We start from the raw sequence: 24070 nt of genomic DNA on the forward strand, positions 1-24070 counted from the left end.
GCTCAGGATGGAATTAGGGAAGCTCTCTTGAAGGGAATGGTATTTGGAGCTTGAAGGGAAGTTAGGTAAAAGTGTGGAAGAACATTTCAGGGTTGGGGGACAGACCAGACAAAAACATGGGAGCAGGAGATGGCCTTTCATATACTAAAAATAGCTTAAGAGACAGACTGGCTGAAATGTGGACTACACATGAAGTAATGAGTAATCCCTTTGGAAAAATAAGCTGGCTCTAGATTGTAAAGGGCTTAAAATATCAGAGAGAAGAGCTGATATTTTGTCCTAAAGGCAACAGGGAGCCATTAAAACTTCGTTAATAGGGAAAGGGTCAGGCCCTTTAGTAATATCAATTGGGTAGGTATGTGGAGAATGAATTAGTGGTATTCAAAAATACCTGTTAGGAGATTATTGTAATAGTTCAAGTGAGAGGTAAAGGGGACCTGATTTGGAGTGGTAATAGTAGAAGGGAGAAGAGAATTGGAGTGACAGATGTTATGAAAGTAGACAACAAAATTTGGCAACTGAATGGCTATGGGGAAAGAATTAAGAGACAAGGGAGAGAGATTCCTAGGTGGTGAGCCTGGTGATGGAACGAATGGTCATGACCTCAACAGAAACGAGAAGTTGGGAGGAGGGATCGGTTGGAGGTAGGAGGGAGAAAAAGAGTTCTAGTTTTGTTCTTTATATTTGGAAATGCCTGTGGGACATTGAAGGGGAAAGATCTAGTAGGCATTGAAGACTGGAAGTCAGGAGAGAAATGAAATCTGCATGTGTTCATTTGGGAGTCATCTGCATAAACATGACAGTTGAATCCCAGGCAGTTGAGATCATCAAGAAAGAATGCAGAGAGAAAAGGAAAGAGAACAGACCAGAACTGTGGAATATACATCTCCACAGTTGTGCAAATGAGGCTTGGAGTGGATGGGGGAAGGCAAGATTAATGAGAATCCTACAAAGTAGACTAAGAATAGGTCAAAAAAGGTAGGGAAAGAACCATATTATAATAACAGTGCCACAAAACCCCACAAAAGAAGTATCCAGAAAAGGTGGTTGGTCAAATACAAATGATGCAGAAAAGGAAAGAAATATGAAAAATGCGGGGAAAATCAATGCGTTTAATGATGAAGAGATCATGGAGAGAGCAGTTTCAGTCAGATGGTGTGGCTGGAAGCCAGTTTCAAAAGGATTGAGATGTAAGGGAAAACGTTGAGGAGGGGAAGGTAAACAGTCCCCCTCTCTCTGCTCCTGCCCAGAATTTCCCTGTGAAAGGGAAAAGAGCTATGGAAGATAGCTTAAAGATCAGGTTAGAGGGTCAAGGGAAGTTGTTTTTTTTCCCCTCCTCTTCATAAAGATGTAGGAAATGTTGGCATTTGTAGTAAGGGTACTGGATTTGGGGATCAGAAAAAAATTATTGGACTCTCTCACAACTTCTGGAATCCTAAGCAGTTCCCTTCACCATTCTAGATCTGTATATCTTTCTGTAAAATGATGAATTTGGACTTGATTCTATTCTTACTGTTGGAAGAAGCAGGGTGACCTTTGCATGGCCCTTACCTTCTCTGCTTACATATAAACTTCCATACAGCTTTGAAGTTGTGTAGAAATAGCCCAAATAAAAAGTCTAATGAATTCATAAAGAATTACAAATTTGGTTGCAAGCCCTTAACATTTTAAAGTACAACATGATCCATAAAACCCCGCAAATTCCAATCACGATAGTCTCATTTTTTAAAAGTTAAAAGTAAATTTTAGAGGACTAATTGTATTGATTAAATAAGGAAAGAGCTTTGGCATAATCTTGATTGTAGTAGGCAAACTTCAGTAACGTCATTTACTGAATTTAAAGTCAATGCATGCTCCTATGACTTGTCGTTAGTTTTTCTAAAAACTTTTTTTTTATATATATTTTTCAATTAAGAAGTTATACCAACACTATACTGCATAGAATGTCACATCTCCAGGACAGAGCAATAAACCTGAACGAGATAAGGTGAGACCTTTCAAGACAGTTGTGAAAATCGAGTAAGGCTTCATCTATTTCAAAGTTTGAGTAGGCCTGAAGGACTTTAAGTCAAGGGCATATTTAAAGTGTCTCCTCCCTGCTATTCCCCTAAGGGCATACTTAAAGTCTCCTCCCTGTTATCCCCCTCAGGGTATACTTGAGCCCCCTTCTTGTTATCCTCCCAATTTTGACCAAATATGGGCAACCATGTACTGGTCAAGTTCAATTTCTTGGGTAGTTCACGCATTTAGAATGTAAGATCCTCAGTCAATAAGGATGACGGTCAGTGGTGAGAGGGGGAATTTGTATTACAGCGGATTAAAAGCGCCGACCCTGCCCCCTACAGTGCTTCCTCCCTTCGATTGCCTGCTCAATGGGTGGGACGCCCAATTCTCGCGAGAACGTATAATAAACTTTGTTTTGCTTCTAGAGATCTCTCCAGTTTTTTTATTAATGGTTTCTGACCCACACAAACCCAAAAGCAATTTTAGATATTGACTAGAAAGGGGCACCCAAAATGATAACCACTAAAGGTCACATACTTGATTTTTATGCAAGACTTTTAGGATCCTCACTTTCATTAGATTCTAATTAATTTTGTCTTATGTATAAAAAGCAGATAGATGTCATAGTAGATAGTGGGTTGTACTTGGGTTCTGGAGGACTTGAATTCAAATATTGTCTCAAGACATTTACTAACTCTGGACCCTGAACCTTTAACCTCTGTTTCAAGTTATTGTGAGGATAAAATGAGATAATATTTGTAAAGTACTTCAAAAACCTTTAAGTATTATGTAAATGCTATCTACTACTTGACATTATAATAATTTTTTTTTTTTTTTTTTTTTTTGCTGAGGCAACTGGGGTTAAGTGATTTGCCCAGGGGTCACACAGCTAGGAATTAAGTGTCTGAGGTCAGCTTTGAACTCAGGTCCTCCTGACTTCAGGGCCGGTGCTCTATCCACTGCGCCACCTAGCTGCCCCCATTATAACAATCTTACAAATTTAATTATCCCTTCACTCTTCTCCCTCCCTCCACAGTAAACCATTAGGAAGCTACCCTAATATATTCTGACCCTAACGAAAAATGGCAAATGTCAGCTTCATGGTGAAGAGGGAGATAGAGAAATGTAAAAAAGCAGACAAAAACTACAAAAACATGGTATTTGGGAACCAGTAAGCATGGGAGCAAATAGTTCTATAAAAGTCAGTAGCTCCTGAGTATATATCACTTGATAATTAATTTCACTCCTCTTGCCCAACATTCACAATCACAAGTTATTAAGGAAAGTTTTGATACATTTTAGAAAGTTTTCCATAAAATGGTCATAATTTACTTTGCTTATGAGAAATACTTCTTTCCCTGCTGTTATCAGATAAGTACAGTTTTGTTGTACTTATTGCTTCAGATTTAAACAGACCTATTCCAATTCTAAAGACCATTTTAAACACCTCTAATACAGATCAATGAATATATTAGAGGGCAGTCAAAAAAAAAAAAAAAGCTACACTGAGCCGGACTAAGGAGGACGTAGTTTTACTGTGTTTTGTCTTGGTCAGACCAGTCCTGTGTTCAGTTCTGGGTACCAAATTTCAAGGACATTGATTAAATGAAACACTTCTAGAGGAAAGATAAGCAGGAGCATTGAGATGAAGCCAAATGGACACCAAGGAAAGAACTAGGGATGTTTAGCCTGGAGAGGAAGAGAGCTGTTAGGAACATCTTGACCATCTTGAAGAATATGAAGCTCGTGGAAGCGAGATTAGATTTATTCTGCTTGATTCCAGACAGCAGAAATAGGAGGAAAGGACAGAAATGATAAACAGGCAAAATTAGAATTGATAAAAGGAAAGACTTCCTAAAAATGAGAGCTGCCACAAGCAGAATGGGCTGCCTTGACAGATATATGCCTCCTCATTGGAAATCTTCAAACACAGACTGAATGACCACTTCTCAATAGCATTGTAGAGATGATTCCTCCTCAGGTATGGGTTGGGCTAAATGGCCTGCGAAAATTTCTTCCAATTCTGGGATTCACAGATAGCTTTTTTTTTTCTGGAAATGTTTATTGTCCCCCAATAGGAAAATAGAAGAGATCATTATTAAGGATTCATGGAAGGATTAAAGACATTTAGTATCCTTTAAAGGTTTTTTGAGGGGGGAGAGTTGTGAGGGTTTTTTGGGTCATTTGAATACTGTTGCATAAACAAAAGCTTTTAATTTTTTTTTTCTTAAATCATCCTGCCACTTAAAAGTATGTTTCTTGAAAGCAATAACAATTTAGCCTTGATCCTGAATATAGTATATCCCAAATGTCAAATGTTCTTTTCCCCATCTGGAGCAATTTAGAAACCCATGACTTTGCTGGTCATTATTGAAGAGAATTAGATAGAGGCAAAGTTTATTGGCAGCATATTATCATGGATGAAGTACCTCTCAATGATCTTATCATAGACTTATGTAGTCAATCCACCAAGTCACCCAGCATTTATTAAATGCTGACTATGTGTGAGGCACTGTGCTGACAAATCAAAATTCGAGAGTATTTAACAGCCAATTCACACATACCTACAATAATGCTTGGCATTCAAGAATGTTAATAATCTCCAAACCAAATTTTGTCAAAATCTTTTTATATTGTTAATGCTGAGATAAATCATCTTAGAGGAAGGCAGGAAAACTTAGAACTTGTCCATCATAGACTAATACTACCTCTAAGGCAAAGAGATGTATCAGTGTGCGCAATTACAGTGATAATTCCCCAAAGCTATGGACTCAGGAAGATCCGAGTACAAATCCCTCCTCAGACACTTAGTTTTCTCATCTGTAAAATGGGAGATACTATGGTATTTTCTAGCTCAAATATTCTACGCCTCCATAATTCTCTAACTTTGGAGTCAGTTATCTGAATAATTCCCTAATCAATATCATATGTTCTTGATTCTTTCTACCCTGTTCAGATTGCTTGTATAATGAAAGGTTTTTGCTATTTACTCTGAGGATTGGGCAATAAATGATTTAGATGAAATCTGTGTGTTGTAAAGTGATCACTCCGAACAGAGGGACTGGGTTTAACTAACCACAGGATTTTTTTGTTTTGTTTTGTTTTTTAATCTTAGAATGCTGATCTCTCAAGAAGAATGCCTCTAAGTATGACAATAAGCCCACCTCTGATCATGTATTACAAAACACAACAAAATGGGAAGAAAGAAAATAGGAGATGTTAGAACCCATATGGCATTTAAACCCAAGTTTGTACATTTTTAGAACTTACTGGAACTTATTGACTTTTTACCTCTCCAGCTTTCTACAACCATTCCAAAGCTCCTTTCCCCTAAACCCATTACTCAAAATCCAATACAGAAAAGCAAAAAGGGCAAAAAATGAAAACAAAGTAAGCACTCACTGAGAGAGACTGGATAGGCTCCGTCTTCCCTGCGATCTGCTGAGCATGTCTACAGCTGAGAATCAGTGGGAGCTGCTGCCAGGTTGAGTGAGGGACTGAACAAATCGTTAGGGTGTGGAATGGGACAGGAAGAATGTCATTTTCGTTTCAGTCTTAATGGAGTTTGCAGGATGCTCTCCTGTTCACCCTATGTATTAACATTTTGGTCTGCCCCTGTGACGAAAGTCTGAGCTAGTCCTCTGCCAAATCTACTCCTCCCAACCCTTCCCCTCCGCATAGGATCATCAGAGAGCTGATTGTTATTTTTTACTGTAATCTCTCTAATAGAAGCTCTCACTTGTTTGTACCTCCAAGGCCCTTGTATTTGTCAAAGATTTTCAAGAATATCACTACCAGATAGGAGTATTACAGCAAGGACTCGAAATGCTTACCAACAAATAATCCCTATTTCAAGGAGTTTAAAATATATTTTCAAAATTTTCTGAATATTGCTGATCATGGTCAACATTAAAGACTATATATATAGTATGTATGTATATGTGTATATATATACACATACACACACAATCTAATTGTGAAAGGATTATATGTGTGTGTGTGTGTGTATACATACATATATATGTGTGTGTCTATACACAATCTAATTATGAAAGGATCATCAGGGATTAACCTCCTGTAAAGTTCATCTGGGTACAGTTCTCCAGCAGTTGTTCTAAGATCTGTTCTCAATTAGTATTGGTGTAGGTGGCCTCCAAAGTAAACAGTTCCCACTATGAAACTGAATCTAAGAAACCTCTCTTGTCCCTTTTATCCAGGAAAGGATGCATGAAATGTAAATGCAAACCAAATGCAGTCAAGATGGAGACTCCCTCACCAAATAACTGCAGGCGCTGGGTGCTCCAATCCCTCTGAGCAAGGAAGGCAGGAGGAGGCCTGTGAACATGTTGGAACAAACAGCCAGCAGCAGAGATTGCATCCAAGCCCCTCACTTGGTGAGTTCACCAGCCCAGCCAGGACAAGGTGAGCCTGGATGGCAACCAAATTTCTGCCCTCATGAAGGAGGAGGTGGAGGAGGAAGAGGTGGTAGAGGTGCTGGTGCTGATTCTTTCTGGAGATTATACTCCACTCTACCTAAATAGAAGAAAACATTTCCCAACTCTAAGGTGAACTGGACAAACTGAAGACAGTCAAGTATCAAAGGAGGAATTTTTACTCTGTGAAAAAGCATGGAAAATCAAGCTCTTTATTATTTGGGTTTCTTAATAGAGATTTATTCTTTAGTTAAAAGGAGGGATCCATATGTAGGATAATAGCATCACAGAATTGGAAGGGACCTCAAGGAGAATCCCCCAAAATGTAAGCTCCTTGAGGAGAGAAAATCGTTTTTGTTTTGTCTTTGGATACCTCCCAGTGCTTTGCTCATGGTAGGGCCTGAAAAAGAATGTTTGTTGAATTAAATTAGGTATAGATTCAGACCTTGTCTTCCCCCTCTTCAGTAAACTCCAGTTTATTACCTCTAGGATCAAATAGAGACTCATCTATATCTAAACATATAGTTTTTTCATGACCTGACCCTTTCCAGTCTTTTTATGCATTCTTCCCTTTTATGTACTTCCACTTTTTCTCTCCATGCCTTTAGCTAAGGTGTTACCCATGCTGGGATTCTACTACTGATAACAGAGATTGGGTAATTTGTTCAAGGCTACACACTTTATTAGAGAAAAAATCTGGATGAAAAAATCTGGATTTTCTGGCTCAGGGTTCAAGTTAAATGATTTCTGTTCAATTAGATTAAGTTTGCTTGTTATTTTAGCTAACCAGGAATTTAGCTTTTTTTATGTTCATAGGTTAAGCAACATGGAAATATTAGTTTATAGAATGAACTAGACTTCAAATTGCATGATCCAATGTGTTTTTTTCCTATATACAAATGGGAATCATTTTAATTATGATACTATATTTATTAAACTGTATTTTGTATTACAAAAATATATTTTAGAAATAGAAGGGATTGGAAAATGGAGGCCTTGGAAGGGTGATTGATTGACCCAGGATCACAAAGGTAAAAAAGCATCAGATACCATATTTGAACCCAGGTGCACTGCTTCTTCCCATTATATCATGCTACCTCTTCCATCTGCAATACAATAGACATTGAAAGACATGGTTTCTGCTTTCACACAATGTGCCCCAAAGAAAGATTTGTTTAACTTGGCTGTGATTTTCAAGGATGAGATAGAAATGTGTCACTAACAAGAGACATTGTGTTCTTCATTTTGGCAAAATTGATTTTATTCTCTTTCCTCACTCATTCATAGAATTAAAAATGATTACCTTTGAGCCTCTTTTTTTTCCCTCAGGATTTTCGGAATGAAGCCCATCTCTACTTCCTGACTGCTGACTCCCATCTTATCTGAGGGTGTAGGTGTGGTTTTGGCATAAGGCAGAACTGATTTTTTTGTCTCCAATAAAAAAAAAAAGCCTCACAAAGGAAGTGATTTCAAATGCAATACTAGTGGGTCCAGGCCAAGAAATTTTCCTGAAGAGGTGGGTGAGGATGCTGAAGAGAGGCTTTCCTGCACATTTGCAGGCAGTCCTATTTCCTCTTCCCCTGACCCTTGTGTTTCCTCCAGGAAGCTTGCCCCAGTTTGTCCCACTGACCCATGCACTTTCCTTTGGTCCATATTCCTCTCCTGGTGATTATGTAGCCAGTTTATGCTGTGTTGTCATGTAGTTGCAGTAGTATTCTCACAAAAGATCTTCATTTGGAGTAATTTTCCTTTTGCCTTTATCCCTTCTTTAAGGCTGCACAGAAGCTCTTTCCTGTTTTCATGCCTTCTAGTGCATTTGTGCAAGAAGCAAAAGAAAGCCCATCAGAATGCTATTCTATCTTTCCTTTCTTGCTGCTCCTTTATTTGTTCTTCCTCTCAATTTCTTAAGTGTTTTTTTTTCTTTCTTTCTTTCTTTCCTTCAATTTCTATTTTTGTATTTGATTGCAAACATTTGTCTAACTCCAACTTGTTTTTGTGGGTCACCAGCAAGAGATAGTGGGAACACATTCAAACTTGCCCAAATCTGAAGGTTTCTGTCCTTCTCCACTCAATTCTGTTTGGAGCCTTTGCTTATATTTCTGCCTGTTCTATCTTCCTAACATTCTGTAGGCTCTCTTGAAGTCCTTCAATCTTCTTTCTCCCCATCTCCTTCACGGTATATGGTCTCCTTCTAAACAAGTACCACTCATTACCCTAGAAGGAAGATTATGGAATAAAACATTTGCAGTAGAAATTTTTGGCAGAATGTAGTAGAATTTGTAGTAGAAGTTGAAATGATTTTGATGTCAGAAGGCTTGGGATTTAGTTTCAGCTTCATTTCAAAGTGAGAGAAGTGATACTATAAAATCTGGATGATAGTCGGTACTTGTGATGAGGGCAGAGAAGACCCAGAATTTAAGATAATTGGGCAGATTCTGGATAGCAGGGAGTAATACTATCAAGAGAAAGCCAGAATTTTACAATCCTTGAGACTAGCAGGAAGGAGCACTGGTTATCTTGACCTTTTGATCTTAATTGAGCCTTTTGTAAATCCCACCCCAGTTTGAAGTCTCCAGTAGAATTCTTAGCTTAACCCTTTGCATTAACAAAAGGATCAGACTCCACAATTACTGTAACCAATCAGAAAGCCAAATTATGATGTCAACCCTTGAGGTTTTTCTTCCCCTATTAAAGAACCTACCTGTATACGGTAATGCTCTGCTCAAACTCCTTCTTTAGGAATGTAGCCCCTTTTATGGAGTTCCCTAGAATTGACCACACTTTTATGGAATCTTTCTCCTAGTTATCACTAACTCTTTTTAAGGTGCTAAACTCCTCTTATGGTTAGTCCACTAGTCAATAATTCCTATTAATTCCTCAGCTTGTCAGTCAGTGACATACTAGATATCACAACAGCTAAATTTGTTTAGAAACTTAACCTGCCATTCAATGATGTGATTTCTGGTATAACTCCATTTTTAGGAATTTAGACTGCCTTATGAATTTCTTCCTCTTTAATGGCATTTTCCCCCTTGACTAATTGTGAATTCTGTTAGGGAATTTAGCTTTCATTCCCTCCCTCCCCACCGATTGCCAAAAATCCCATATGGATTTATCCCTGTGTTAGCAGAGCAATAAAATCTTTGCCTCTTGATTTGGATATAGTCAAAGCCTATATATTCTTTTGAGACACGTCGTGACATCGGCTTTCGACCCCACTGTACGCTGGGGGTCCGACGCTTGGGGTCACCCCAACATTTGGTGGTGAAACCCTTTCAATAGCACCATATATCTTAGAGTTGTGGTGAGGAAAGTAAAGCTTACAGTTAACTCTCATATAGTAATCATTTTTAATTCTGTGAATGAGTGAGGAAAGAGAGTAAAATCAGTTTTGCCAAAACGGGAAATACAAAGTCTCTGGCTTGTTACACATTCTTGAAAATCACAGGGAAGTTAATTCACTTTTTTTTTTTCTTTTGAAGCACATTGTGTGAAGGCAGAAACCATGTCTTTCAATACCTATTGTATTGCAGATGGGAGAGGCAGCATGACACCATGGGAAGAGTCAGTGCACCTGGGGTCAAATCTAGTATAGTAAATAGTAAGGTAGATTTGTCTCAGAATTCAATCACTCTTGAAAAAATGAATAAGCATTTATTATGTACTTATTATAGTAAGATGCTTAAGTGATGGAAAATTCAAGTACAAGATAGTCCCTGCCCTCAAGAAGTTGACTTCTAATAGGGAAATATAACACAATGGGGGAAGGAAATGGGTGGAGTGAAGAATGGTTTTGACTGACAAGTCAGGAGGGATTATTGAGGAGAGTCTCAGGGGAATTGACATCCTTTTTAGAAAAGAAAGAAATGATCATTTATTGATTATAGTAGCCACTAATCAAATTCTCTTGTTGAAATTTAATGTTATAGTGGTATTGTCAGCCTTTAGCCTTACCATCTCTAGGCTAAATGCCAGAGCCTTTAATCTTCCTTTCTGAGTTTCTGTTTTCTAGTTTCTTAATTATAACTTTTGAGAAATATATTTTCAAGAAGGGAAACTAGAATTGGATACAATACTCTAAATAAAAGCCCTAACAGATGGGAAACATCACAATTATAATTACAGTGAGGTGAACAGAATTTTACTCCAGAATTATGTCCAATAGAACAGAACCAAGTGAGAAAATCATCTAGTTAGCAAGAATAACTAGTTAAATGGTAGTTAAATAATTAGTTAAAATTAGTTTAAATCATTTTTATTTTGTTTTTGGTTCAGATCTGCCATTTAATTGGACTCCCTGTGTAGGACCCATGATTTAACTGGGGTAGGAATTCTTCTCCCAATGTAGATTAATAGTTATTCTTATTGTGGAGGGATAAAGCACCCTAGCAGCATTGGGAGATTCCCAGGTCAGTGTCACAGGTATAGCGAAAGAATTCGCACATCCAGTTTCCAAGTTGAGGGCAAAGAATTTACAAAGCTGAAAACAGCAGGCTAGATTCCAGAAGGGAGTTTAGCAAGGAATCGAAGGAAAGGGGATAGATTTATATAAAATTGGATCACAACTTCATGTTACTTATTTGCTAATTTTATGGCTTACAGGTAGGTTTGAGGGGTAGTCTATTCACTATTGTCTCAGGAATTTGGTCATTACTGACCAACAGGGTATCACTGACAGACAAGATTGTTAGTATATCTAAGGGAAGAAACACCACTACATTCCTGGGCCAGAGAACCTCCATAATTATTGATTGTTAGGTCAAAGGGCTTATTCCCAGGCCAGAGGACTTACATTCCTAGGCCAGAGGAATCATTGACAGATAAGAGCACTCTCAGGTTAAAGGGACTTCAGAGTCACTGTTATCTCCCCTATATCATTATGGTCTTAGTTATCAGGAGATGCTATAATGTCAAATCCCTTATCCATGGTTATATAGCCAATATATATTGCAGAGATAAATCCTTTCTTTAGTCCTGAGCATCTGAAGCCTCCTCCAGGCATAACCTGATCCCTATCAATCTAGGACAAATGTTGATTGCACACTGTTTTAACATGAAGCAGAGAGAAATCCAAGGTAGAAATTATTCACTGTCCCTTCATCATATTCAATGTTCTTCTGTTTTTATGTCATTGCTGGTCCTACTCCCCCTTGGAGTCTTTTTACTTCTCTCCTCTCCAAATCCAATACATCTGGTTAATAGTGATTTGACTACTCCTTCTAAGCCCTTCAGTCAGAAATAACCACTTGTGTACTGTTCTTATTTAACTCTTGTATTATTATTTAACTTTTCAAGTGTTTATTTTCCCCCAAATGCCTTTGATGTTTGTTATTTGATGTCTGATTCTTTGTGACCTCCATTGGGGGTTTTCTTAGCAAAGACAATGGAGTGGTTTGCCATTTCCTTCTCCAGCTCATTTTACAGATGAGGAAACTGAGGCAGAGTTAAGTAACTTGCTCAGGGTCACACAGCTAATGTGGGTCGGAAGTCACACTTGAACTCTGGAAAATGAAGCCTGGTCCTGTATCTACTATGCCATCAATCAGCCACAACAACAACACAATTTTATTCTACTCAGGAAGAAGCAGAATGTGGCTACCACATTCAGGGAGTATATTACCTTGACCTTCAAGGAAGGCTCCCAGTTTGTATAAAGTTGACTAAGAGGAAGTTAAACTCTGAATAGAAGAAAAATCAAAGTTCTAGAAAAGAGGTAATGGAACATCCTTTCTCCTTCATGGCAGAGATGTGAGGGCCTCCTAGGATAGAATATTATATTAGATGCTGCTTTTGCTTAAATGTTCCTTGTCACACATTGGGGTGAATGGGAAATGAATGTGATATAGGAGACATCGGTCAAACCTATCAAAGGTTAAGATATTATAATGTATTTTCTATGGTATATGTGAGTCATGATATTCTCAGATTTTTTTCAAGCTTCTGTTTAGAAAGGTATTATCAGGAGTCCTGGGCTTTTGGGGTGTCTCCAAAGGGTAATGTAGGAATTTGATGGGTCATGACAAAGTATTGAAAGGAGGAATATAAGCTTTCAAGTCATAGGATTCTAATCTATGTTATCCAGATAGTTTCATCACCATTTGGATTAGTTAGGAATACTTTATATGTCTGGATATTGCATTTGCATATAGAATTTGCAGCTGGAACATGAGCCTAGATGATTTTATTTTCCCAGTGATTTCACATATGGTCTTTTTAAAATAGACAAACATCCTGTCTCAGATGTGGATTTATTCTTGTCTCTGCAGACATTTTATGAGCTAGATAATCATGTACTTTGCATAGTTTGGGTATATCTATATTGTGCAATTAGGACTTTTCTCCACATTATTTCATTATACTTGCCATCATACAATTTAGTAAATTACATCAGGATGTAATAAAAGTAATGCTGCATAACACATTAGGATTAGCTGTAAGGGACCTTAGTATCCATTAAATCCAACCAATTCATTTTCTGGATGAGAAAACAGAAGCCCAAATGATACTGCACACAACTAGTATCTGAGATAGTCTTTGCACTCAAGTCTTCCTTGCATTTTAATGCCTTTGAATTCCATCCATTATACCCCTAGCTCCCACTTATGGGCAGTGATGTGCTTATAGTCAGGAAGACTGACTTCAAATTCCTCTTCTGTCACTTCCTGTGTGAGTTTGGGCAGATCACATAATATCTATGTGCCTTGGACCACTTTTTGTTTTATTTTTTATTTTACTTCTTTATTTTTGTTTTTTATTTTATTTATTCATTTATTTTTATTTTGGGGTTATGATTTGTGTTGGTGGAGGTGGAGGAGGTTCCTTACACTAAGGAAATTACAGATTCCTCCTAATTTGGCATATGTAAAATATTTCCTCAGAGAAACAAATCAAAAAGAGCCTGCTTGGATGTCAGGCTAATTATTCCTTGAAATTATCAAATTGTATAACACATCAATTAGGATTAGACCAAGAAAAGCAAACATGTATTAGGACCTACTAAGTGCAGGTACTATGCCCGTCACTAGGGATGCAAAGACAAAAGTGAAATAGTTCCTTCCCTCAAAAAGCTTACATTCTTTTGGGAATGGTTGTTATTTACTTAATAAGCTATAAAAGAGAATCTAAAGCTGCCCCCTTTTTTTTTTTTAAACTAAAACATGCAGCAATAAAAATAAATTCAAAACCTCACATACAAAAAGATAAAGAACCATCTGGAAGACAACAAAAAAGGAAATAAAATTAAAGCCTTTTTACAAAGAACATGTCAGTCTTTCCAATCTTGAAAGCCAATGATCTGAGACAGAAATTTGACTTCCTAAAACATGTCATTGGGTGTAGAAAATTGGAGTAATCCGAGATTCTCCATGGTATTTCAGAATTCCAGGTCTTTCTAGATGAATTTCATATTATTTTTCCTTCTAACTCTTTTCCCAGTTCATTTAAGAATATTCTGAAAGTTGCAATTCCATTGCTAAGATTACCCAACCTGGCTTGCAGCTCTGCTCTGGGTGAACAAAAATACTGGCAACTTATTTAAGGTACGAATTTCAAGATTTAAATATGATCTGGTAAGGAAGGTTTTTGTAAAATATTAAAGAGGCAGTGGAAACATGTCAGAAGAAATGAAGTAAGTAAATTTAGAATAAAAAGCAAAGTAAAAATAAAAAGATCATTAGACTGGAAATTAGAAAAATCCAGGTTCTTATCCCAGTTCTGTTTATTTCGTTTTTAATGTTATATTTATTTATTTAACAAGTTAACCTCTTTGGGTTTCAATTCCTTCATCTTTAAAATGGGGAAACTGGATTAGAGGATCTTAAAGTCCTTCTTTAAAAATGCAAAAAACTATCTGGATCAGTCTACTGTGTTTAATTTGCATGTCAGGATATTGCATTTGAATGTAGACTTCATAGCTGGAATATGAGTTACAGCCAGGTCCTTATTAGCAACAAATAATGCATACTATAAAATGGTAGCATGTATTTGAATTCACACAACTATAGTGGTAATTGGTTCTTGTGCAATGGAATTAAAGAATGTGAATTCAAACATGGCAAATTATTTCATGGGATTTATTGTCTTCATTAATCAGGATCTAGCTATACAAATTCTATCATGTTAAAACTTTAATGATTCAAAAACTTTAATAATTCTATTTTTTTTTAAACTACATTTAATGTAGGTCTATGATGAATACTCCTGACAGCCACACTCAGTGAATCATTATATTCACTCAAGACTCCAGGCTTAAATCTGTAGTATCTGAGGTTTATTTTCTAATGTTACAGCTCATGAGCCCCCATTGGAAAGCTTTTCCTCATCTGTGAAATCAGACTAACTTAGTTTTTAGTACAGTTGGTACAAAATTTTTACTTCAAAGACATGCTTTCCCACAGAGTCAAGTGCAAGCTCAAGTTTAGAGAGTACTATACTAAAGAGATAACAATTATGATCATGATAATGATAACTAATATTTATATATATAGTAATACGGCTCCTGGAAGTTCTTTCACTCAGGTCTTCAAGATGTTCCCCTTAGGTATGATATACTTTTTTATTTTTTTTTAATACTAATCTCTCTGTAGAGTCTTGAATCTGTGTCTAATATGTCTTTGGCTTCCACTTAAGGTGATGCGGGAAAGCTTCCTTTCTAGATTCCCACCCTCTCCTAATTAATAATGTAAATTGCCCTTTAACTCACAAATCCTGGTCCCTTTGAATTCCAATAGAAGATCTGACCTGTTCCCAGCCCCACCCGGATCTGAGCCAACTTTGGGGCTACACCCGAAAGCCCCTCAAGCTAAGTCTCCTATTATAAAAAGGCCACGTTGGGAACCCCTCTTGGCAGAGATTCCAAACATGGCTACCATGTGAGGACCCTCTGTCCACTAGACCCTCTGTCCAGTGCCCTCCTTATCTCTATCTTCCCCTATACTTTAACTTTGCTTACCCAATAATAAACCTCTTTTATCAATCTAGCTCTCTGGGCCAATAAATGCTTTTATTGGGAATTCGCGCCGCTACTAGACCCCCTTGCGCCGAACCTGTACCCCAAACCTGCCACTAGACCTTAACCCTAATTTCATTTAGGTACCCCAAAGCTAGACCTCAACAAAGGCACTACCATTAGCTGATCCAGAAACACTGATGCAATGATCAGGAACCTGGGAGGTCCAAAGTTCTTAGACTTTTAAAAGTTCATAAAGTTTTCCTTTGACCAGAGTTGGGGGAATCAAAGGAGAGATTGAGGTACTCTCTTCCTCTCCCAAGCAATGCCTTCTCAGAGATTTAGCTAGAAAGCTCTCTGTTGCCAGGCCATAAAATCTCCAGAATTCCAAACTAACTCCTTGGTTTTATAGTTTCCACAGGGGATGATTAAACCTCATCCAATGGGAACAGATTTCCTGTCATACCTAGTCCAAATGTTTTTGTTACAATTTAGAGTACAAGTCTGGTACACGGTTCTGAATGAGTTAATCAAAAAATGTTTTTAGGTGACAAAGCTAATTTAATTACTCTTTTAAAATGAGGTGGATTAATAAGTGGAATCAACTCCTATACTATGATTGCTAGGAATTTTACCTAAACACTTATCTTGCCTCCACAAGCTCTTCCCTATTACTTGTATGTCTTCTCATTTTTTGGTCCTGAGACCTAAGGTTGGCACTTTTTCTTATCAAATCAAATAAGCATCTTAGTGGTCCCTTTCCCTTAAGTGCAGTTTAATAACACTTTTGATCCTTTTTCCTTCCTGTAAGTTCTCTGGCATGCTCCTCCCCCACACTCCCTTACATACAAAAGGCAAAAGTCCACAAAAAACTCTTCATTTGGGAAGATTTTTGGTTATTTTTTCTTTCTTTCTTTTTTTTTTTTTTTTTTTTACTTTTTTAGCAGTAGGAAGGCAGTGGCGGCCTATAGGTAGTTACTACCAATATCTTTTCCGGTCTGAATCTAGTAGTATTCAACTCTCTTCACTAATATCTGTATAACCAAGAAAGGGTCAGCAATTAGAAGTCTGGGAATATTCTTCCTGAACCATGCTAAAATACTGATTTAGTATGTTCTCATCCGCTATGCATAGATGGATAAATCAGAATATTAGAGAAATGCCACATTAAGATCCATGCCTTATTATTAACATGCTTTTAATTTTAGTGTTCAGTGTTTTAAGTAATGCTGTGGTATGGTTGGACTCTAGTTAGGAAGCTCTGGATTCAAATCCTGCCTCAGATATTTATTAGCTCTGTGACCTTGGACAAATCACTTTTTGTTTTTAAATTAAAGCTTTTTATTTTCAAAACATATACTTGGATAATTTTCAACATTCACCCTTGTAAAACCTTGTGTTCCAAATTTCACTTTTTTTTAAAGCTCACTTTCTTCATCTATAAAATGGAAGTAAAATTGCACCCACCTCACAAGGCTGTTGTGAGGATTCATTGAAAGAATTTAAATGAAATGCTTTGCAAGCCTTGAAGGTATATATGTCAATTATTTGTCCCCCTTTCATTCTCTCTCTCTCTCTCTCTCTCTCTCTCTCTCTCTCTCTCTCTCTCTCTCTCTCTCTCTCCCCTTTTTTTGCAAGTCCAAAAACAAAAAAGCTTTCCTTCATCAAAAAGATAACAAAATACCTTGTATTTTTATAAGTTTAGTAATTCATAAAGTAATTCAAATATTGAATAAGCCAATTCTGCCAAGGCCCAATAACTAAAAAATAACTCTTCCAGAGAGCCACTGATGCATATACATCTAAAGATTAGGTATTGAGGTCATTCCAGAATTTGGACTGAAAGCCAGAGAAGGTGTGAGCCTATAGATAGGTCAGAATTTGGGTTGAGGTAAGGCTAAGTTCCTCATTGAGTCAGCATGGTGGGTGGATGTTGGAAATAATAGACGGATGTGTGGTCAGTGAAAGAGGTCAGCACCAGAATCAATGGAGTGATCATGAGTTAAAGGCCCTGTCGAGGTCAGAAGAAATAGCTAGGAGCTGTCCAAGGACAATGAGTTGTGTTTCCTGAAGGAAGCAGTCTGTCCTGACTTTAACTCTAAACATACTGGGATTATAGAAATGAGAGCAAGAAAGGCCTTAGGGATTGTTATCCAGCTAAACATGATCTAGTCTTCATCTTATTTTTCAAACAGATGCGAAAACTAAGGCCTAGAGAGATGACTTGCTTTGGATCCATAGCTGCAAATGGCAAATGGAAATCCGGTTTATTTGACTCAAGATCCAGTGCTCTCTCTACTGTACCACATTATCCTCTAGTGGGGGAAATCATTCTGTTCTTTGAGCCAAAAAGTCTTCTAAATTGGGTTCTGAATTAAATAGGCTGAGGAAGCTTGGAAGAAGGAAGACCTCTCTGTTCCAGTCTTCTTTACCTCATTATACTTAAATTTATAGTTTAAGTTTAATTAGTGTGTTTTGAGGAATGACTTAGAATTAGGATAAACTCTATAATTAAATAACAATAGCTCTAAATTAGCATAAAAGTAGTCCTCACCAGATTATCCAAGTTGTTATAACATCTTAGTCTTTTAATAAAAAACTTCTGGGTTTTATAGTTTATTTAGGGCTAGACATCTGTGGATCTATTTAAGGCTTAGATGATTCTCTTGATTTTACAATGCAGAAAGGTCACATAATAACACTGGACAAGAAGGACAAAGCAAACAAAAAAATTATGTCAGGAAGCAGCAAGGATGTCAGGATCATATTTATAGCTTGAAGGAATCTTACAGATCATCATGGTCCTTCCCTACTCCCCCCCTTTTTTTAGAGAAGAAACTGAAGCACCACTGGTATGAGTTACCCAAAGGTAAAAGAAAGGTATCAAGTGTCAGAGGTGATTTCCTCTGATTTCCACTGATGTTGAACTCATACCAAAATGCATCCCTGTGGCCTCATATTGACTTAGGAAAAACATATATTCGCACGGTCTATGTTTTACTGTATTTTTAGTTTATTTTGTTAAACATTTCCCAATGACATTTTAATCTGGTTTGATGGAGTTTGACACAATTTGGGGTCAAAATTTGGGTTTGAATCTGGCTTTTTCATTTATGCATGATGTGTGTGTGTGTGTGTGTGTGTGATGTGGATCAAGTCCTTAGTTTCCTCATCTGGAAGATGATCTTTAAGATCTTTTCCAGTTCTAAATCTAAAATCCTATGAATAAAGCACCTTTATGAGTATTTTTATGGAAATAGGTATTTAAGAATAAAATATAATAGCATATATCACATATTCTATAATATATACATAATATATATTATATATTTAATACATCCTGCATAATATATATTGATATCTATATATGTGTGTATGTATATATTTAATATATATGTATTTATATGAAATATATATATGAAAGATATATATGTATGTTTCTATAGTATGTATCATGGTAATGGGGATATCTTTTGTACTTCCTTATACTGCTGGAACATTAAGAAAAAGGAAAAGATTGGGACTTGATTTGTTTTAGAATTAAGGAAAAATTCTTGAGTGAAGACAACTTCAGCTTAGTCTTTTCACAAAACAAAGACAAAAACAAAACAAAAAAACACATCTTTATTCTGTTCATTCAATACTGGCAACCTAGAGGTCTTTTTTTTTTTTTTAAATAAAAAGTCCTAATAAGAATGAAAAAGGAAAAAGAGTTGCCTTTCTACACTGGTGAAAGGGAATTTCCATACTGAGAATTTTTACAGTGATTAAATCAAAGTTGAAGATCCAAAAAGAAAGGGGAGAGCAATAATAAAGGAAACCTTAACGGTTTAAGCAACGTTCACAAAAATGTAGAAAAGAGCTAAAAAGAAGAATAAACTCAGCATGTTTGAAAATTGAGAGGCTGTGATTTCAAAATGGGGTAGAAATTGCCAAATGTAGACACTGTCTGCTTTATGATTTTATCTTGGGCCCTTTTACTGTCATATACTTCTCTTCAGGTTCTCCATTTGGAAGGAGTCAAAGAATAAATGAACATCAGATCTCTGAAATAAAGTCCAACTGAACGAGCAGGATGCATGGGATAGTAATGATTAGAGAAACAGAACAAAATTACTGTTCAAGGAAGGAGTGGGAAGAGACTAAGATCAACCCTTTCTGCCAAAAGCATCGTGGGAAGGATGCATGATTATACCTAGAGATGTCCCCTGTTTTTGAAACAGCATGGTGATCATACTTGTCTCTTGGTTAGTCCTAGCTCAGTTATTTTCCACATTGGTCTCAAGAGTGCTTCAGAAAAACCTGCCAGCTGAGTGTAAGATTTTCTGTGGGGGTAGAAAACGGATTGACCGCTGTTATTCTAAGCCGAGGCAGGCGCTCCCTGAGCTCAAGAAATAAAGGCCTCATTCATTACTCAGTTTCTGGTGACAGCTCAGGGAATTATCCAGCTTTCATTTGGAGAGCCCCACGAAATCTGCAGTATTCCCACAAGGTAGTAAAAGACCAAAGTCAGCCTTAGAAAAATAAAAACAAACCTTTAGCAATCCCCTGGAACAAATCAGCTGGAATCCTAAAACTAAAGGAAAATGGAGGGCAATGGAGGTGGGGCAGATGTGTTACCCTCCCTGGAAAATATGGACATCGGAAGAATTTCCTATTCTAAACAATAATGTGGTTAAAAATACTGTCCCGTGAGACCTTCTTGAGCATACAGACTCATCACCACTATTTATAGCAGCAATTTGAAAATTACAAAGATTTTTATACCAATAAAGGAACTGTATATGGATGTAGGGAGTTATTAAATGGCAGGGAAACCATTGTACTCAAAATCATTCAATCGGAACTGGCTTTAAGAATTTAATCTATTCTCACTAAGGGGTAGTCAGTATAAATTAGCAAAAAGTTAGAATTATGTACTATTGTCAAAGAAATATGGTTTTAGCAAATTAAGCAGGATAATAAATTGAAGGGATGATCAGATCAGCTTTAATGAAATTAAGAATGGCTTGTAATTAATAATCATTTGTATGTAAATGGGTGATTCTAATTACTCAGAAGGTAGAGTGGTATAGTTGAAAGAAAGTTAGATTTGGAGTCAAATCCTTTCTCTGTCACTCCTTTCCAGTATGTTGCTGTAGAGTTATTTTAATCATATCCAACTCTCTGTGATCCCTTTTGGGTTTTTCTAGACAAGAGAAAGAAAATGGAATAATATGCCATTTCCTTCTCCAGATAAGTCATTTACTCTATATCTTAATTTCCTATCCGTGAAATATAAGATGATTTTCCAGACCTGAATTTCTGATGATGATCCTTTGAGAAAAGCAAGTTATTTTCCCTCTTATGTAGCTTAACCAGAACCAGAACGAACTCATCTAAATTATTGATTTGCCCAGTTAATCCAGTCTCTTAGCTTTTGTATCGACCCTCTGTCTGTATTAATAAATATTTCAAATAATAGAATTTGAATCCTCAAATTCCACAGAGACAATGTGACATGGGGGTACTGAGCTGGCTCTCAAGGTTCTAGCCAGAAGTGTCAAACATGAGGACTAAGGGAAAACAGATTAAAATGTAATTGGGAAATATTTAACAAAACAAATAGAAATAAAATAGATAATGTTATTATATGGTTTTCTAAGTCAATGGGCCTCTAATAGGACCCTGATATATAATCTAGCAGTCTATTTGACCTTGCTCTCTAGACAACTCTCCAAGACTATAAATGAAAGAGAAAGTAACAGCCTGCATTGGGAAAAGAAGTTTCTTCCCCTTGCACTTCCCTATATTGTTGAAGTCACAGGTCTGGTTCCTAATTCATAAAAACATAGTTTTTCTTTTTTTTTTTTTAACTTTTTTTTTTTTTTTTTTGAGAGACAATTGGAGTTAATTGAATGGCCTAGGGTCACATAGCTAATAAGTATCAAGTATCTGAGGTAGAACTTGTACTCAGATCCTCCTAATTCCAAGGTGGGTACTCTATGCATTGCACCAGCGAGCTGCCTCTCTTTTTTTAAAAAACTGTTGAGAACTAATACTTACCAGAAAGCTAAATAACACTTCTTTCTGCTCCCCTCAGGTTTTTGATGGTTAATGTTTTATGGAAATATAAACTTCTAGTGTTTGACAGAACAATCAAAAAGACAAAAAAAAAAGCAAAATGCTATAGAGTAATGAACAATGAGTTAAAAAAACCTGGGTTATATCACTTACTAGCTAAAGAGGTGATGAAGTGGAGTTATAGTCAAAAGACATAGGTTCACATCCCACTTGGATCCTTTCCTATCTGTGTGATCTTGGGCAATGTAATTAGTCTTTCTAAGCCTACATTTCCTCATTATACAAAGTAGAAATAATTATATTTGTTTTATTTACCTACCAGGACTATTGTGAGGATCTAATAAGATAGCCTATGTAAAGAATTTAGTTAACTATAAAATATCTTATGAATTATTATTTGAAGAAGGAAATAGTAAATCACTCCAGTATCATTGCCAAGAAAACCCCAAATGGGGTCATAAAGAATCAGATATGACTGAAAGAAATAAGCAACAGAATTATTATCATTATTATTCTAATACAGTAGATTATGAACTGTTTAAATAATAAACATTCAGATTGAAAGCCTTTAATACTTTTGAATAGTTGAATTAAAATAGTTCATCCAGTTGGTCTTGTTGCAAAAATCCATTTAATACATTTAGAAAATCATGTTCATGTTCAAAGGAATTGGTTTGACTTCCCCTTACTAGGAAGCTGTGTTTTGCCAATACTAGTACCTTACAACAAAAGGTGAAAAAAACAAATCTTCTGGAAGTCGTTTGAAAAACATTTTGTTCTTCCTATTTGAAGATAAGGTCACCAATGAATGAAATATTCTTTGAAATGCTTTTGACTAGTAGATATGGGCTGTGAGGCTCTATCTATTCTCTTATTCAGTCCCTTTTAGGAATAATGGTGGCCTTTAGTAAAACTGTTGTCTTGAGTTGGATTTGCAATCTGGAGTTAAAAAAGAGTGAGGTTTATTACTCGATTATGTGGTGATTAAACTAAGCACATTAGTCTTATTGGAATCATGATAAAGAATAAAAAATAAGTAAAATCTATAGACTACTCTGCATTGATCTTTGAAGGTCTCCAAAGATCTACCAATTGATTCAAGTTATGAAATTGAATCTTTTTGTGTTTTTAACTGCATATTTAGACCTCTCTGAAAAAGCCACAAAATATTCTCAATATTCAATACACATAATCATGATAAAAGTTTGTTTAACCAGGTAAGTACAAGATGGTATGTGTGAAAGTATATGGGTGTGATTATGGAAAGCTGAAATAGATAAGGGTTTGTTATGCCACAGTTCTCTTTAACTGTCCTGACTCAGTTTTCCTGTACGAGTTTCCCTTGTCTCAGTTTCCTTAACTATTCTGTCTCAATCTCTTTAGTTGTAATCCCCCTCTGACCCAGTAAAACTAAGGATTATTTGCTCTCAGGTTATAAATTAGCAAGATAAGCAAGAGAATAGACCTCCTGACTCTTTTCTGTCCTCAAGGATTTACAATACCTCTAAAATATTCCAAGATATTTCATTGATATCTTTACTTATTTGTATTCAGACATCCTGTCTCTGGCTTTTCTAGGATTTATGGCCTCCCTATCTTGATAGAGGTTTTCCCTCACATCTTACCCCTTCCTTTGTTTAGAGAAAAGGTATTTAAGAAGTTAGGGTTCCTCCATTCATTGCTGGAGGGTGGCGGCTGTCAGCTGTATACTGGACACCGGATTCTTTAGGATGACAGTCTCCTTCAGCCCTGGGACCAACATGGATTCCTTGGTCCCAGTAAATCTTTATCTCTGTCGGACTGGATAATTTGAGACGAGAGTCCTGTCCAGTCAATCTTACTCTCCCATTAATAAAATATTAAAAACTCTCTAATCTCTCTCCTGCCTCAGTTTCTCCGGCATTACAGATTTTTTGTCCCATCAAAGTAATCTAGATACCAATTTTCTGAAAAGCTCAAATAAGGATTAGGAATGATCTGTGATTTTATTAATATAAAGAAATATTCAGATAAAGAAACTCCCTCTACCACTGCAGGTCAGTGCCTTCTCTGCAATTTATAGTTTTAAGAGATTTACCTAGAGCAATGTAATTTGTCCAGGCACACACAGCTAGGACTTATCTGAGGTTGGAAGTAAATACAGGCTTTTCTGGCTCTGAGGCTCTCCCTAATGACTATAGTATGCTCCTCCTCTTCCTTCTCTTCTTCCTCCTTCTCCTCCTTCTTCTTCTCCTCTTCCTTCTCCTCCTTGTTCTTTCAAATAGCTTTTTATTTTCAAAATATATGCAAAGATAGTTTTCAACATTCACCCTCGCAAAATCTTTTGTTCCATTTTTTTCTTCCTCTCAGAGTTGTCTTAATTTTCATTTCTCTGATCAATGGTGATTTAGAGAATTTTTTCATATAACTAGAAGTGGTTTTAATTTTTTCATCTGAAAATTGTTCATATCCTTTGACCATTTATCAATTAGAGAATGGTTTGTAGTTTTATAAATTTGAGTCAATTCTTTCCATATTTTAGAAATGAGGTCTTTATTAGAACCTTTGAATGTAAAGATTTTTTCCCAGTTTTTTACTTCCCTTATAATTTTGTCTGCATTATTTTGTGTGTACAAAACCTTTT

At 36.5% G+C, this 24070-nt stretch overlaps 1 protein-coding gene across 6 annotated transcripts in view; it reads right to left on the bottom strand.

The window, feature by feature from the left end:
• Nucleotides 1–24070, bottom strand: part of CALD1 (caldesmon 1) — a 234717-nt gene that overhangs the window by 66501 nt on the left and 144146 nt on the right. The window contains exon 1 of one of the 6 annotated variants that reach the window (XM_052001345.1): nt 5407–5578. The exons of the other annotated variants lie outside the window; for them this stretch is intronic. Coding sequence (XP_051857305.1) covers nt 5407–5453 — 47 coding nt within the window. The 5' untranslated portion in view covers nt 5454–5578. Of the gene's footprint in view, nt 1–5406; nt 5579–24070 lie in introns of those variants that run through there. 6 annotated transcript variants of the gene reach the window in all.

Source organism: Antechinus flavipes, chromosome 5, assembly GCF_016432865.1.
Source record: "Antechinus flavipes isolate AdamAnt ecotype Samford, QLD, Australia chromosome 5, AdamAnt_v2, whole genome shotgun sequence".
NCBI lineage: Eukaryota > Metazoa > Chordata > Mammalia > Dasyuromorphia > Dasyuridae > Antechinus > Antechinus flavipes.